The sequence below is a fragment of the Aulostomus chinensis genome, chromosome 9 (assembly GCF_037954235.1).
Source record: "Aulostomus chinensis isolate RoL2024-O1b breed Wild chromosome 9, RoL_Achi_v1.0, whole genome shotgun sequence".
NCBI classification, from domain to species: domain Eukaryota; kingdom Metazoa; phylum Chordata; class Actinopteri; order Syngnathiformes; family Aulostomidae; genus Aulostomus; species Aulostomus chinensis.
The window spans coordinates 3,126,721-3,143,147 of NC_141328.1; the positions used below are offsets into that span (position 1 = coordinate 3,126,721).

A 16,427-nucleotide genomic window follows, 5' to 3' on the forward strand; every position below is an offset into this window, starting at 1 on the left:
CATCAGGCTTTGACACGTTTCCACAAAGCCTTTCTCTTCAAAGTAACTAGTCACTGACACTTTCAGATAAATGTAGCGGAGTAAAAGTACGTGAGTGAAGTATCACTTTGAGTAGTCATGTAGGAGGAGCCTGGTTACCTCTCGTTACTTTCAGGTGAACGGGTTTTTCTGCCCCACAGATCTGAAGCCACAGCTGGAAGATGCTCAGAGGCGACTGGATGACGCCAGAATCAAACAGGGTGAAGTTATAAGGAACCTGGAGACGGTTAAGAACAACCTCAACTTCACCACTAGTACGTGCACGCACGCACACACGCACACACACAAGGGGTTGTGTATTCAAGAGTACAATACACCAGATGGTATTAATGTGGGAGTTAAACCCAGTAAAATGACCACCATGCGGGGCTCCAGTGTTTCGCGTTCTCATTCATGTCTCTGGGTGACGAGCAGATGTGAGTCAGGAGATCCACGAGGCCAAGAACGCAGCTGCTCAGGCAAACGCCACGGCCTCACAAGTCAATGATGCCCTGCGTCCCATTAAAGAGCAGCTTGACCAGTGGCAGCAGGCGTACGGCGACGCTAACGCCACAAGTGATGACATCAATAACGCCCTGATGGAGGCCAACAAGACTGGTAGGCACTTGTCAACACGTGTGAACGCGGTTGATTGATCTTTCTGTGTCAGTTTCACTGTCTGTGAATTTCAACACACACACACACACACACACACACACACCAACAACCATCAGAGTGTGTCTGCTGTGACAGTGACTTCACTCTCTCGCGCCGCTCCTGTAGTGAACATGCTGGGTGACACGATTCCTCTGCTCATGAAGAAGCTGGATAAGTTACAGAATCACTCCGCCCAGATGCCAAACATCTCCGAGAACATCAGCCGCATCCGTCAGCTCATACAGCAAGCGCGCAACGCTGCCAGCAAGGTACACACACACACACACACACACATACATAAGCACACACACATAAGAAACAGTTGTGCCCACTTTCACGACAAAAAGCCTGTAACATTTTGACTGCCCTCCTCCATCCAGGTGAGCGTCCCCATGAAGTTCAACGGGGGGTCGGCTGTTCAGGTTCGAACTCCATCCAACCTGGCCGACCTGGCTGCCTACACGTCACTCAAGTTCTACATCACCCTGCCGGAGACGGCCCGGGGCAGGCGGCAGGACGGCACCGACAAACAGTTTGTCTTCTACCTCGGCAACAAGGATGTGAGTATCACCGTGACGACAAACGGGATGTAGAACTCTAATTTGTGCTCTTTTGATGTCATCTTTTAAGTCTTGGTAGTGTTTCGTTAGAATGTCTCAGTCCAGTAGTTGTAGTCCAGGAGTAGAAGAGGCTGCTGTTGCAGTCGTATTGTTGGTGACCATCTGGTATTTGTAGTCTGATAAGGAGTTCCTGGGCATGGCGTTGGATGGCAAGAGACTGCGCTGGTATTTTAACATTGGAGGAGACACTGCGGAGGTGCTGATGTCTGAGAACGTCAAATCTAACGGCAACTATAACAGCGTGGTGCTGGAGAGGTGACACACACACACAACCTGACAACCATGCGTGTTCCGTTGATGGCATGTTTCCTAATGTGTCTTCGTGTCTGTCTGGATGTAGGATCCTCCAGTACGGCGTCATGTCCATGTCCTCAGAGGCCACTGAAGGAGACCAAAGAGTCACCAGAACCAATGTGGAGGCTAAAGGAGACCAGGGGCTGCTCAACCTCTTGACTGATGACACTGTATTCTTTGTGGGAGGATACCCCAGTACGTTCAAGGTAGGTGGCTGTTCTACTGCTTCCACAGTAGGATCTTCGAATCAAGAACTTCCTACTCGCCATTCATACAGCCATTCTGATGAAAGTATCTTGTCATGATGTTTTACATCTTGGAAGCGAACTTCTCAGCACTGTTCAGCTGGTAACCTGTGTCCCCTCCCTGTTTCAGCCCCCCTCCCCGCTGGCTCTGCCCTTCTTTAAGGGCTGTATTGAGCTGGACACCCTGAATGAGGTAGTGCTCAGTTTGTATAACTTTGAAAACATCTTCCAGCTCAACACCACTCAGGAGAAACCTTGTGGCAGGTCAGTGCACACGGTCAGGAAGATGTCCTCTTCTTCTGTTCACCTTCAGTCTCAACCGCTCGGCGACGTTCGACACATTCGCCTTCATTTTCACATCCCAACTTCCTGATTATGAGGTCATGATGTGTAACGAGTGCGATTCATAACCAAGTACAAATGTTCAACCAGGTCCAAGCCGGTGCTGACTCAGGCCTGGGTGAATGACGCGGCGTACTTCGATGGGACCGGCTTTGCCGAGGTCACTCTCACTGATGTACCAGCACGCACGAAGCGCTTTGACCAGGAAGTCAAGCTGCTCTCACACAACGGCATACTGCTGCTGCTCCACAACGGGGTGAACGCTTCTTTCATTTAAATCTTTTGTTTCTGGCTGGAACGAAACCTGGAAGAAGGTCTGACAGCTGTAAGGTGGCAAACTGTGACCTTTGAACCTCATGGTCGTGTTTACTTCAGCCAAGGTTCCACTGAATGTCTCAGTATAAATATTTACGACAGAACTACTGTAAGATGATAATCTCACACATTCAGCCTCCACATTATTGCTGCAGAACACACGAACTACCACAGTATATCAACGTGCAGATTACCCGATGTCATCGTCAGCGTCTCGGCGGCTCCTCCTGGCCGCTGCTGACCTCTTTCATGAGTGGAAACGTTACCAAACAATTTATAATCAAACAAAGTAACAGCAGACATGTGGCGATGCGTTCACATGTCCTTTGTTTTACCGATTGTCTCACTCTGCATTTCATTGAGCAGGTTGTGTTCACACATTAACTTTTCAAATTAAGAGCATTGAACTTAGTGTACAAACTAGTAATAATCCAAACGTACACAATCATTTAGTAAACTGGCCGTTTGATACTGGGCTGTGTAGAAGGGCGTTGGAATGTAGTTTGTGGAAAACGCCAAGAAAACTGAGCATGCTCAGTGGGTTTATGTCCATCTCGTCCATCAGGACAAGTTCCTGTGTCTGGCTGTGCTTCGAGGCAGACTGAAGGTTTTCTATCAGTTCAACGGTGACATGGCGGAGCTCCCGCCCAAAGAGCCGTCATCAGATTTCCTGAAGATCAGCGACGCCGAACCCAAAGCTGTGAGTCCGTAATGTCTGATGAAAGCCACAATTTCACTGACTGCCTTTCCTAAAATTGTCTTCACCGTCTTCTTGTAATCATCAAGCATTTAGTTTTCAAGTGTTACACGTGTATTATGGAATGTTTCCGCCTTGTATTCAACCCCAGGGAAAGGAATAAAGATCCAGTGAAGGCAACAGCAAATTTCTGCCGAGTTGAGATGATTCCTCTGTTTTAATGTGTCATCTTTACTTGTGTAGCTGGAAATTATCATCGCGAGTGCTGATAACGGTCGGTACCGCGTGGTGGTGAGGAACAACCGCAACATCATCTACAACCACCTGTTCACGCAGCCCATCCCTCAGTTCAACGATAGCTACTTCCTGGGAGGAGTACCAGAAGACAAGATGCCCGAGAAGTGAGTCGTCCAGAGACCAAGACAGAGCAGAAATAAGACAGACATGAGTGGAACAGGATGGTTTTGTTGCTCCGTGGCCAAAAAATAACAATAATACAGCTTTTAAATGTAGAATAAATGTTTATGTTAATTGGAGGTTTGTCTGTGATACAAAGATTCTGCTCCACAAAAGACAGAACCGCACGAACCACAAGAAACACGCCAACAGGTCTCTGATTGTCCACCGTCCCCAGAAGCAGACAAGAGCACCGAGACCATTCTGTCTTCTGTACTGCATTTGGGAGCTGAGACTGACGCTAGCTAGCTTAGCACAATGAATGGTAGAGGGCGGGAAGGGTTAGCATACATCTGTCAAAAATGATCAAATAGTTTCCTCTTCATTTGTGTTGATATAACGAGGGCTGTCTATAAAATATTCAATATGAGTAACGATTTTAGATCAAGAGGCTTTAAAATTGTAGAATCAAGGTCATGGTTGGAACTACTTTCCTGACCAGGAGCAGTGATTTGATTAACTTCGGCCAACTGAACCAAACTCTGACTCCTAGAAGAGCGACTGCTGCTACTAATCATAGCTGACTTTGTAAGAGAGACCGCGGAGGATTACTGGTGGACACACCGAGATCCTGAACCTGATGTAGACGATGCTAACACTTCCCATCCAAAACAATTCATTGTGCTAAGCTAACTAGCTTGGACATCAGCTCCTAAATGTATCAAAGAGGAGCGAAGGGTCTCTGTCTTCTTCTCTGGCTCTGGAGCCGATTGACCTTAAAAGAATGTCCCTAAAAGTTGGTGTGTATTTTGATATTAAGTTACAGAGAATTTCTCCATTCCTGTGTAAAATACAGGATTTAGCTTGTAGCTTGTATCAAATTCTAGCGAGTAGTCCGATATGTAACGTGGTGATTCTGGCTGCCTCCTCGTCTCATACTGCTGCTGTTCCCCCTCAGGCTGAGGCAGCTGTTCCCCAAGCAGGGTTCTCTGAAGGGCTGTTTCAGGAACGTGAAGGTCCCGAATGCGCACATTGATCTGAAGAGGATGAAAAGCTCTGGAGTCAGTTTTGGCTGTGACAGCGACCTGCTGGTGAGAAAAAGGAGAAGTGATGCAGCAGGGAAAAATAGCCTGTATTATCTTGGGAATGTGCATAATTTACTTTGAAAAGACTCGGATGAGGATTTCCGCGCTGTGGGCTTATTTTCTCCCTCCACAAAGTTTCCATCCTCGTGCAACACAATAACACACCTGTTGACTGTTTCACCTTTGTTTACCACTAGATGTCCCCTCTGTGTTTAGAAGTAGCAGATATAAACGCAAAAGTAGAACAAAGACAGTCTGACTGACGTGTTTGAGTGGCGTTCCCGTCAGGTGTCCCGTGAGGCCCATTTCTCCGGTCAGAGCTACCTGGACTTGGCTGTGAGCAACGTTCCCACTCTCAGGAACAACTTCTACGCCAGCTTCAGCTTCAGAACCGAGCAGAAGGAGGGACTCATGTTCTACCACCATGATCAGGTGGGACACTTCCTGTTCCTTGGTCTTGGACCAGGTTCTCCAGAGTTTTTACCGTCCCTCTTTGGTCCCTTCTGGTGTCAACTCTGTTCTTCTTGTGTCTTAACCTGCCACTGGTGTGTGTGCGTGTGTAGGATGGAGTGTGTCAGGTGTTTTTGCACGATGGCCATGTGGTGGTGAGAGCCGGCAACAGTGAGATTAAGACACAGAAGACGTACAACGACGACAACAGCCACTACGTCTCCATCTACAACAACATCAACGGGTAAAACACTCATGCAGACGTCAGCTCTATGTGGTTCAGGTCTACGTGGATGCAGCTCTGACTCCTTGCTGATGGTCGTCCCTCAGGATGCGTCTCTACATGGACGACGTGCTGGAGAGAGCCAAGGAGGGGATCAGGCTGGACAGCAGGGGGCGTGGTCCTGCGGCAGCCTGGGTGGGAAGCACCTTCCTGGGAGGAATGCCAGACCAGATCCTCAGCAACCTCACGGGGTGCATCAGCAATGTTTTCATCAAGAGGTGAGAACAGAGAACCACAGCCTGGCCTCGCTCTCTCTCTCTCATCAGCCTGGCCTCTCTCTCTCTCTCTCTCTCTCTCTCTCTCTCTCTCTCTCATCAGCCTGGCCTCTCTCTCTCTCTCTCTCTCTCTCTCTCTCTCTCTCTCTCTCTCATCAGCCTGGCCTCTCTCTCTCTCTCTCTCTCTCTCTCTCTCTCTCATCAGCCTGGCCTCTCTCTCTCTCTCTCTCTCTCTCTCTCATCAGCCTGGCCTCTCTCTCCCTCTCTCTCTCTCTCTCTCTCTCTCTCTCATCAGCCTGACCATTCGCTCGCTGTATTGTACTTCCTGTCTGTTGGTGTATTTAGTTCAGTTTCAGACGTGTCTGTGTTGGTTGACTTCAGGGAATCGGGTTCTCAGATGGTTCTGAACCTGCTGAAAGTCAAAGAGAACGTGAACGTTCCTCTGGACTGTCCTGCCGCCAAAAAGCCTCAACAGATAGTTGCTGCACCACCCAAACAGAGCAGTAAACCCAAGGTATACACACACACACACACACACACACATTCCTCCATGTGCCAGGTGATGATGTAAAGCTATGCTCTCTCTCTCTCTCTCTCTCTCTCTCTCTCAGGGGAAGCATAAGAAGCCTGGGTCTCGTAGTCGTAACACGCGGGACTCGTGTCCAGCTGAGCTGCCGCAGCAGGAGGCAGGAGCAACCCACTTCAGTGGCTCCTCCCACAGCTACCAGAGATACGACTCTCTACCCAGCTCACTCAGCTCCAGGTGAGTCCAGCAACACAAACCCTCCTGAAACCAGGGATCTGCTGCCTCCAGATCTTCCTTTCTGCTCTGAGAAACAGCTCCACTGTTAATTCTCGACTGTATAACTCTTTCCTCGCCATCGACAAGTCTTTCCCGCCATCTGTTTTGTCACGTTCATGACATAGATGGCGCGATTGTGCACATTGTGACAGAAAACTTGACAACAAGAAGCTCCAGAACTGGAGGATGATGTTGTGGTTCCCCTGTAGGCCTGAGGTGCTGCACCAGGCTGGTTAGTGGCTGTTTACTTTCATAGCATAAAATGATTCAAACTCTCCCTGTCTCTCTCTGGTCAGGCCTCACATCTCCATGTCCGTGAGGATCAACTCCTCGGATGGCCTGATTCTTTATGCGGCTGGCGGCCAGCGCGCCACCGTGATGTCACTCAGCATGTCAGGCGGCTTCCTGCAGCTGCTGTTGGACGGTGGGAAGAGGAAGGTCAGCCTACGCAGCCGCAAGAAGTACAACGATGACCAGTGGCACACGGTGAGGTCACATGGCTGCTCCGTTTAGATGCTTTTTTATTTCTGCAGTAGTAATATCTCATATGAAGAATTTAAAAATGATTTATGGATTCAGTACTGTCATATCAGCGAAAGGGGGAAAAAAATATTCCATCCATCCATTTTCTACCTCTTATCCTGTTAACGGTGGTGGGGGGTGGAGCCTATCCCAGCAGCCTTCCCCCTGGACAGGTCACCAGTCCATGGCAGGGCCAACACATAGAGACAGACAACCATTGGCTCTCCCAGCCACGCCTACGGTCAATTTAGAGTCTGGATTAACCTGGTCCCTCTTGATGTCTTTGGACTGTGGAGGAAGCTGGAGTACCAGAGAGAACCCAGCAGGAACAGGGAGAACATGGAGACTCACCCAGAAAGACCCCGTGCTGCAGCCGGGGCTCCACCCACAACCTTCTTGCTGGGGGGCCACAGTGAGGACCACTGCTCCACCGGGCCGCCAAAAAAATGTATTATGAACGCTAAATGCTTCTATTGTACTTCTCTGTGGGGTAAAAAGTCCACTCATTTATCTCAGGTGATGTTCAAATTAAAAATGATTCACAGGTGATGCAGCTGCACCCAGAGTTTTTCATCTATACATTGTTTCTCCTTGAAAAACATTACCCACAATGCACGGGCGCAAACGTCAAGTCTGTTGGGGTAGAGAATGAATGAAGGGTCCGCGCCAAGTGGAGTGCAGTATGACAGTCAGGCCAGCAGGTGGGGCTTTCGTTGGTGCTGTCTACCTAATTGCGGTATCTGTGCTCTGCCAGCAGAGGTCGTGCTTCACCACCAATCTTCAAGGGTGTCTGAATTGTGCCGTGTAGCAGTAGTCGTAGGTTGCCACTTGGCAATTCGGACGCAGCCTCGGTTGTGTTGAGCATGTAGCTGCTAGCCCAGACCTGCTAGCTGCCAGCAGAGTTAAGGATCATTTTCTGTGGGTTCATCAAGTTCTGTTGTTCTGGAACCTTCTGCCTCTCAAACTATCGACCCTTCACCGCCCTTCTGTGTCGTCTCAGGTGTTCATCAAGCGTGAAGGAGAGAAGTTGAGTCTGATTGTGGACGGCATCAGTGCTCAGTCCAGGAGAATCCCTGCTGGAGACCGAACTCGTCTCGCTGGGCCATTATATGTGGGCGGAGTCCCGCCATCTCTGACGGTAACACAAACTGCTCATTGTTGTTGTTTTGATTGTTTGTTTGTCATAATTCGGTGGCACGAGTGAGTTTACCAGCCAACACATTTGACTATACATCAGTCACCATCATTATATTTTCATGATTACAATTTTCAATCATTACAGTTGTAATAGTTTGGTTCTTTTTCGCTTAAATCTTCAGCCTTGATGATGAACACAAAAGATTCGTTTGATATTTGAGCACAAGTGAGACGAACAGGCAGGTTTCATGATGCTGAGTGTTGCCAAACTGATTTGGGAGATAAAACAGATCAACCGATCTTCTGGAAGCCTCTGTCGCCATGGTGATCTGGCCAAAAATGCTCCCCTTGGTGTTCCCCAAAGTTTCAATTATTTCAACTTTGACCTCGTTTGTACGAGACACACGTGGAAGCGGCAGAGTTCCTGGTAGAACCTGACACACACACACGAACACCTCATCATTCTGTTATCGGTTGTTCTGTTCTGACCATCAGGTGCCCGGCTCTGGTGGTTTTGTCGGTTGTGTGCGGGACCTGAACCTAAATGAGGCCCCTGCAGGAAGCCCCGCCCACAGTCAGGGAACGGTTCCTTGCTTCCAGAACCCTCTGCAGCCTGGAGCGTACTTCTCTGGACAGGACGGACACATTGTGATAGGTTCTTACTGGTCCTGTTCCTCCTGTGCTTGATTCCTGCCGTGTTATCGTGTCCTGACCTGAGACTCTCTGTCTATGCAGATGACTCTCTTGTGTTGGGTCGGGATCTGGAGATCCATCTGGAAGTCCGGCCCATCTCAGACTCTGGGCTGCTGTTGCATGCTGGGACGTCACCTGACCGCTACCTGAGCTTGGTCCTCAGCCAGGGAGAGGTGAGCCTCCTTCTATTCAATCAGTAGAACGTGTCTGTGGTTCTTCCTCTGACCCGGACGTGTCGCTGCAGGTGACGGTGTCCGTGAACAGCGGTAAAGGTGAATTCTCTTCATCCTTCACTCCGGATGAGCCTCTATGTAACGGACGCTGGCACACCATCACAGGTGAGTCCATGTCTACCGGCGATCCTGGTGACTGCGTCTTCTGAAGCGATGGTGACATCAAACTGCCGTCTTCTTGTGTCTCCAGTGGTGAAGAAGAACAACGTCCTTCAGCTCCACGTGGATGCCGCCAGTGAGCACAGCGTCGGCCCCAAACAGAGCCGCTCTGCTGGGGCCAAGGAGGCTGTCTACCTCGGAGGAGTTCCAGGTCAGTACATGGAGCTCTGGTATCTACAGGCCAGATGGTGGCGGCGCGCTGGCTGTGTCCGCTCGGTTCTGACTCAGGTGGTTGCTGTCACTGGCTGTGGATATCATGAGTTATGTGCAATCCTCTCTGTGTCCACCAGGTGGCGCCCCAGTGCCAGTTGCTGGCCTACCAGCCTTTCACGGCTGCATCCGCCAAGCGACCATCAACCACCGAGCACTCCTGTTGTCCAAACCTCTGTCGGTACACGGCGCTGTGGGGACGCAGGGCTGCCCGAGCATGTAAACCCACCACAACCAGTCTTACCCTCACATTCCCCAAATACAAATTACTGGTGGTGGGTGTCAAGTTACTGTAGCTAATTTAAAATATCTATATATATCTATATATATATATATATTTATTTTCTATTTTCAGAAAATTGTATATTTTATATTTGTCCTCACATTATTTTTTTGCTACAGGGTGCTACAACAATGACTCTGCGTGTAGAGATGCACTGATACGTCAACTCTAAATCATTATTAAACATGTAGTATATTGTAAATAAAGGACATGCCGACCGATTCTTCTCACTTATGCAAACGAGATGACATCAATCGTTTGTTTGTTTGTATTTTGTCCTCTGGTTCAAACACATGTCCTGAATATTCAAGGTGCATTTCAGGCAGAGAATGTTAAGTAAACCTACTGAGTCGGTACACTGTGAACACTGTAAAATATGAGCGACGTCGTCAGGCAGCGCAGGTGGAGAACGCTACCCACACCAGAGGCGCTAACGTCACTGAAAAGTGCTGCGGGGATGAAGTGCTTGTTCAGGTATGAAGCATTTTATAGTCCAACAGGAAGTGGTCATGTCCTGGTTCCTCCACCAGCAGCCAATGGGATTGTTCCATGTGATTGTGGGCGACTGAGTCAGTAAATGAGCTCTGTGGTGAACGAAAGTTCCAGGTTTTGGTTCATCGCTCATGAACCACTTTGATGATGGTTGGAGACTAAATGCAGTGGTTAGCAGTGCTACGCTAACGTTAAGCTAACTCCGCTTCTCTGGTTTTCACTGGTGTTCGATTTCCCTGAGAACCTCAGTCGTCTCCTTCAGACACTTGTCAGCGAGCCTTCGTGTTTAAGACCCTCACAAGCTTCAAGTGTGGAACGGATCAGTGTTTTTTCAGAAGAGCCTGCGTTGACCACATTATTTCAGGCTTTCAAACAATCACTGATCCAACCTTGAGTGGTGAACCTTGTCTCTGGGTTTCAGGACTCAGTCCTGCGTGACCTCTGTTGTCCTCTTCTATGCTGGCATCATCTGTTCCTCCCATAGATCAACTTATTTTCATTAAAAACTGCTCAAGCTCACTTTCTCCAGAGCGTCTGAGTCAAGCGTGTTGCGTTCTCGTTACTGTAATTATCAGTTGTACATGTTGAAGGATGAAATGTTGAGCCGGCGGCGTTTGAGCCTTCTCTCACTGTGAGGCGTTTCGCTCCGCTTCATCCCACCTGCTCCGGGTTGCGGGCAGCGTTCACCATCTCTCGTAACTGTGAGCACGAGTGTCAAGCTTGTATATAATATAACCACTTTGTTAAATAATCACACAGTAAGAATAAGCTGTCCACCCCCACCCCCGTCCCCATATGTTGTACATGTACTTCTAAATAAAGTTCCTTTTCATACAAACTCGCTTCAGTGTTGAATCATTTTTATTATCAAGAGTAAATCAAAAAGGCCCGGCGGTCTCAGACGGTTTACAACGGAAGATTAAATGGAATTAAGGCTCAGTAGAGTCACGAACAGAACTGCTGATAAACAGATCAAACAAGCAGTTACCACGGTGACCGTGTTGGGTCCTGACCCGTGTTGCCTTTGGTGCGGAAATGTTAACATTAAACAGACGGAGGTAAAGAAGGGAGGAGCTGAGGAGGAATGACTGATGTGAAGGCCCGTGGGGGCGGGGCGGGGGGCTCTAGTCCAGACTCATGTCCTCGTCGTCCTCCTTCTTCTCTTTGGAGTCTCCTCTGCTGCTCTGCATGGCTCTGGCGAACGCCTCCACATCTGACAACCACCCAGGACACAGAGCCGTCAGTCACGTGCTCTCAGACGTCAGCTGGAGCAGCAACGATTGGAAATGATACTTTCTACACCTGAAAGCTTTTGGTGCTCAGAGGAAACTGGATCTGATCCAACTTCTCTAATTCTTCCGTTGTGGCATAAAGACAAACACTAGGACGCACAGGAGATGTGCAGCGGCGGGCGCGTCTCACCTCCTTTGTTGGCGGCATCCACGGCCTCAGCTGGCAGACCAAACTGACTCATGAGGGGGCCGAGCTGCCCGGAGGCCAAGGCACTGCTGAACATACTCATGGACTGAAGGAGGGCACAGAGGTCACGGTCGCCGGGGTCAGTTCAGCAGTAATGACATCACCAACATGAAAAACTCTGTTTAACAAATCAAAACAGCACTGGACAGGCGGCAGGACCCTTTAGTTCCGAATTCCTCCTGCAGCACTTGTGTGTTAGCAGCCATTTTGTTTGTGTTCCATACACACAACATGTACGTTTATTTCAAAACCAACTGTGATGTCACCCAAACTAATAATGTGCAAAAATGATTGATAATTCAAACCCACATCTTAGTTTTTCAAGTTGCAAGATCTGTGGGTGGCAGGGACGAGTGGAATGTGGGTTCCTCCTACCTGCTGGAACTGAGGGGAGCTCAGCGTGTTCTGGATCTCCTCGGCGCTCTGCGGTAAACTCTCTCCACTGGGGAGGAAGGGGAGGAGCCTTTGCTGGACCTCAGCATTGGCCAGGATGGGGGCCATCATCTCTGGGGTGCAAACACTTGCGAGATCCACTAAAAAAAGAGATGGACTTGAGGGTTTTTTTTCTCTTTCATTCTCGGCTCTCTTTTCCCTTCCTGACCTTTTTCATGTTCTCTCTCTCTCTCTCTCTCCACTCGCTCTGCCCTTCATCCTCCTCACTGAAAGTTAACCTGAGCAGCAGAACTCCCTCTCCACTCATTCTTTCATACCTGACTGAGTTTCTGCTCACCTGCTGATCCTTGTGCACCCGTGGCTGGGACGTTCATGGTGGCGAGGATGCTCTGAAGGTCACTGAGCTGAATGGGCTGGTGGGAGGCGGGGCTTCCCACAGAGGCTGGGACCAGCGGAGTCTGAGCTGCAGCTGAGTACAGCAAACAGGGACGGGGGTCAGGGCGTTGTGGGTAACTTGCTTTGACTTTCTAAACTTAAGGCATTTCATTTTTGGATAGAGTCACAAGAACGACCGTTGTTCCTCACTCTGGTGACCGGCGGCGTGGAGCCTCACCTGGTGTTGAGGGAGCAACGCTCGAGGGAGAGACAGCAGAAGCAGCAGGAGTCACAGGGGTGGTGGGTGCCTGAGAAGAGCTTGGTCTGGGGGCTCCCCCTGAGGAAGGCGTGGCTGCTGCAGACTGGCTACGAGAGCTACAGGATAGAGGAGCGTTTAGAGAGCCAGAGTGAAACCAGAACACCGCCAACATCTGTCGTAACGGCTGCTGTAGGTTCAACATCACGGCTCAACAAGAGGCAAAACCTCTGGCAACAGTCTCAGGTATGGCTCAAGTCAGTCTGAGAAGCACACCGGCTATTTGTGCTGTTGGCACTGACTCACCTGGAGGAGGAGCTGCTGGGGGCCGGTCCATTGCTGCCTAGCAGGTTGGCAAGGCCTGGTCCCGCTAAAGCTCCCAGACCTCCTTGGACAAACACAAACTCATTTAAAACAGATGGAAGTGATGGTTTCCTTGCTTTGGCCACATATGATCTTCTGGACACTGCCTTTATTTATGTAGCCTTTTTTCCCCCACAAACATCAGTAACTAATTACACCTGCCAGCGGCCGCCATGTTGGTAGGTAACACAAGAGACCGCTGCCTGACTTGGGTGTCCCCCACATGATGATGACATCACTCAAAAAGTGAGCGTGGTAGTTGAGCTTTTACCTTCTACCAACAAGATGGAATTCAGGTGTGTGTGTGTGTTTACACATTACAATCACAAGCTGCTCACCCAGTCCGCCCAGCCCTGTTGGTCCGATCAGCTGCATCAGCTGGTTGTGGCTCATATTTCCCAGCAGGTTTTGCAGACCCCCCTCTCCTCCGAGAGCAGACAGCTCGTGGCCGCTGCTGCCGCCGCTGCCTGGTGCTCCAGGAATGGGAGGGTTGTTGAGGTACTCGTTCACCTTCCGGCAGTATTCATCATCCTTGTCAGTCTTTGGCTCCTGATGGAAAAGAAGCACACATGAATTCCTTGAAATAAGAGTTAGAGCTCACAGGGCCAAATAGATTCAAACACACCAAATCAAAATATAATCCCTCTATTAAAGAAGGCGTTCAAATCAGCGCGACAGCTGAGCCTGGTCACATGGACGCTGCTCTGCTGTGAGGGCTAAAAAACTACTGACTTCATGATCATGTGGCTACCAAATATGTGGCTCTAGGACTGGTACACTCATTACACACCGTCACGATGAGTGTGATCGATCATCTCTTGTTCTAATCAGCTTCTCTCCATCTGCATACCCGCAGACAGAAAGTGAGGTCCTTCCTTTCCCCTCTTACCTGCATCCAGAAAAACAGTCTCTTGGATCCGGCCTTGAATTTCAGCACATAGACGCGTCCAGTGGTGCACTGGTTGACCCTCTTAAATTCACAGTCATCAGGGAAGATGATCAGGTCCTGGGACAGGAGGACAAACCCATCCTTGTTACTTCAGAACGACAGGTAAACCACATCAACTGCTTTGTGTAGCCTGCATAGTTCTGACTGACACTGCTCGCCCCCTCCACAGGACAAACTTTAGCTGTGTTTTCCATCTATGAATCTCTAAATGTTGAAGTATCAGATCAGAAAACGCTCATGGAAATGGAAAAAAAAACAAAGGTTCCTACACTTCCATCAGTTGGTTTTTGTCTTTTAAAATAAGAGTAAATGGAATCCTTTCAGTCTTTGTTGAGGAGGCACTTGTTCTGCCAGGCCTTCTCCTGTTAAATTTGTTGTCTTGTTGTTTTCTGTGTCACTGTTAAGCGTCCTTGGGTGCCGTGAAAGGCGATCTATGAATCTAAATATCATGATTATTATTATTGTCAATATTAAATGTACATTATGGCAGATAGGAAATTTAACTCATGTTATAAAATAAAAATGAACAATACCAAGGAACTCATTATAAGGTCACCAAGAAGTAGTTACTCACATCGTCGACGTTCCCAGTGGTCCGGTCCTTCCAACAGAAGTGAATCAGGGAGTCGTCGGACTGCTGGATGTACACCATGCCCTTACGTTTGTCCGGCGTCACCGTTTTCCCTTTCAAACTCATTTTACCAGCACGGAACTCCACCAGGTACTTGCTGGAACTTCCTCTGGAGCCGCTCACCAGGCTGGGGAAAAGGGCGCCCGATGACATCTTTGGATCTCTTTGACAACCACCTTGAAAACTGTGGGGAGGGAAAAGAGAGTCAGTTAAAGAGACCCACTCTACTCTGACAGTATGATGGAGGGCGTGAGCGTCAGCGCTACAGACAGGAAACAGTCTCTGGGTGGAGAGCACTTGTTTACACTTTAGACGCCATGGACAGACTGGAAAATGATTACATACTCATATGATCTAGCCACAGATCGCCATCAAATTGAAACTGTCTGGGTCCTAACACTAATTCAACGTATTGGCAGACGGATATTTTGAGGTTAGTACATTTTATCATAATACTACTGAATTCACTAAAAGACCCTTGTTAGTACAATGTAATGTGTTACCTGTTCCCGTTAGTACACCTCTCTTCTGAACAGAGCGAACGAAGAGAAGACAAAATACAACAACAAAAGTATGATACAAGACGTCGAAGGGTAGAAATAACAGCCAGAGTTCAGTCGCTACTTCTGGTAAAGACAAACTAATTAACCCACTGAATCCGGTCCCTTATGACACTCCAATGACAAAACATTTGGCTTTTGACCTCCACTGAAAGAAGACTGATAAACTTTCCCACTTTGATCACACAGAAAAGCTAACTGGAGTGAACCAGTTAGCGGACCTCGCCAGCGCGATCAGGCAGGTCAAACAGGAGGTTTACCGGCTGGTTGATACTTCTTGAATTTCATTAACACTTCGGACACGCCACCCAACAGTTGCCTGACACGTCTTAAGGTGACATCTGGCGTTTCAAGTTGTTTAAGTTAGTTCTAAAAACTTTTCAAAGCTAAGAAAAGTAACAGTAAACTAGCTAGTTAGCATTAGCCGTCGGGAGCTTTTAAATGCTAACATTAGCCCATGACTTGGCTAAACCGACGTAGACCAAAACGTCGCAGTTTTGGCAGCCAAATCAACCGAAATGTGAAAATAAATAACTAACATGGCAAAGAAGGATCTTTAGGACAATCCAAACTTTTGATGTGAGTTCAGCACCAAATACCTGAAGTTCTGTTAGAAGAGTTCAGCAACTTCGCCTGCCGACCGCCTTCTTCTATCAGTTTTTTTTTAATGCTGATCCGAGCCGGTCGAGTAGCTGCATTAGCGCCGCCCTCTGCTTCGGAGTGAGAACTACAGATTCTTGTTTAAACGCTTCAAAAAAAAAAAAAAAAAAAAAAAGCTGTAATTTGTATCCCGTTGTGACACTTTAGTTTAAATCATTCTAACATCATGGTTTGAGCTGACTGTAAATCTGTGCATGAAATTCCTCAACACAACATGAAAGCCGAAAACATTATTGGTCGCTAACGTTTGACTCCCGTTGTTCGTTTTGGGGAGAATGAGCAGGATTCTGAAAGCCTCCTTGAGTGCAGCTTACAGCTTTTTATGCCTCCACCGCAGTGAGAGCTGTAGGTGTGTGTGAGGCCTTATGTGCTCAGGTTGTATGCGTGTCCCATTCTCAGTAATGCCACGTCACTTCTTGAGGGTTTTTCAACATCCGCTCGGTCTCAAAGATGAACTGAAAAGAGGTCAAAGGTCAGCGTGACTGTCTCTTTACATGCATGTGAGCTCCTGCTCCTGTAAAATGTGATATCTTAGGAGCACCTTGAGGAGATACTTATTCTTATTTGACTCAAACATCGACTCAACGATGAACGGGGGGAAAAAAATTGATGG

General features: G+C 48.4%; 2 protein-coding genes across 10 annotated transcripts in view; one reads left to right on the plus strand and one right to left on the minus strand.

Annotated features, from left to right (window-relative positions):
* The window catches only part of lama5 (laminin, alpha 5), a 118,011-nt gene extending 107,036 nt beyond the window's left edge, over positions 1–10,975 (plus strand). For 6 of the 7 annotated variants that reach the window (XM_086213102.1, XM_086213103.1, XM_086213106.1 and 3 more), the window contains exons 58-80: positions 180–293; positions 454–636; positions 802–944; positions 1,056–1,235; positions 1,411–1,550; positions 1,636–1,795; positions 1,965–2,098; positions 2,267–2,432; positions 3,057–3,191; positions 3,432–3,589; positions 4,543–4,675; positions 4,958–5,101; positions 5,233–5,363; positions 5,450–5,620; positions 5,999–6,131; positions 6,229–6,380; positions 6,716–6,905; positions 7,942–8,079; positions 8,574–8,733; positions 8,814–8,944; positions 9,016–9,109; positions 9,195–9,314; positions 9,454–10,975. In XM_086213102.1, coding sequence (XP_086069228.1) covers positions 180–293; positions 454–636; positions 802–944; positions 1,056–1,235; positions 1,411–1,550; positions 1,636–1,795; positions 1,965–2,098; positions 2,267–2,432; positions 3,057–3,191; positions 3,432–3,589; positions 4,543–4,675; positions 4,958–5,101; positions 5,233–5,363; positions 5,450–5,620; positions 5,999–6,131; positions 6,229–6,380; positions 6,716–6,905; positions 7,942–8,079; positions 8,574–8,733; positions 8,814–8,944; positions 9,016–9,109; positions 9,195–9,314; positions 9,454–9,596 — 3,353 coding nt within the window. In that variant the 3' untranslated portion in view covers positions 9,597–10,975. The remainder of the gene's footprint in view (positions 1–179; positions 294–453; positions 637–801; positions 945–1,055; positions 1,236–1,410; positions 1,551–1,635; positions 1,796–1,964; positions 2,099–2,266; positions 2,433–3,056; positions 3,192–3,431; positions 3,590–4,542; positions 4,676–4,957; positions 5,102–5,232; positions 5,364–5,449; positions 5,621–5,998; positions 6,132–6,228; positions 6,381–6,715; positions 6,906–7,941; positions 8,080–8,573; positions 8,734–8,813; positions 8,945–9,015; positions 9,110–9,194; positions 9,315–9,453) is intronic. The other variant, XR_015117825.1, reaches the window with a different exon arrangement.
* Positions 10,976–10,997: 22 nt separating this feature from the next.
* adrm1 (ADRM1 26S proteasome ubiquitin receptor) lies at positions 10,998–15,881 on the minus strand. 3 transcript variants are annotated; one of them, XM_086213112.1, is made up of 10 exons: positions 15,754–15,881; positions 14,538–14,778; positions 13,904–14,020; positions 13,353–13,563; positions 12,958–13,036; positions 12,634–12,770; positions 12,358–12,489; positions 12,003–12,160; positions 11,571–11,673; positions 10,998–11,361 (listed from the first exon to the last, which is right to left on the minus strand). In XM_086213112.1, the coding sequence occupies exons 2-10, from the start codon at positions 14,745–14,747 to the stop codon at positions 11,273–11,275; spliced, it is 1,236 nt and encodes a 411-aa protein (XP_086069238.1). In that variant the 5' UTR covers positions 14,748–14,778; positions 15,754–15,881; the 3' UTR covers positions 10,998–11,272. The 3 variants fall into 3 exon arrangements, with proteins under 3 accessions (XP_086069238.1, XP_086069236.1, XP_086069237.1); XM_086213110.1 differs by having other exon boundaries at positions 12,958–13,039; XM_086213111.1 differs by having other exon boundaries at positions 12,958–13,039; positions 15,694–15,779.
* Between the last annotated feature and the right edge of the window lie 546 nt (positions 15,882–16,427).

Excerpts from the sequence above, each read along its gene's own strand:
- adrm1 (XM_086213110.1), bottom strand. The coding sequence starts at position 14,747 with ATGTCATCGGGCGCCCTTTTCCCCAGCCTGGTGAGCGGCTCCAGAGGA. Across the intron at positions 14,021-14,537 it reads CCACTGGGAACGTCGACGAT|GACCTGATCATCTTCCCTGA; the intron begins GTGAGTAACTAC and ends CTCCTGTCCCAG. Across the intron at positions 13,564-13,903 it reads GACTGTTTTTCTGGATGCAG|GAGCCAAAGACTGACAAGGA; the intron begins GTAAGAGGGGAA and ends CTTTTCCATCAG.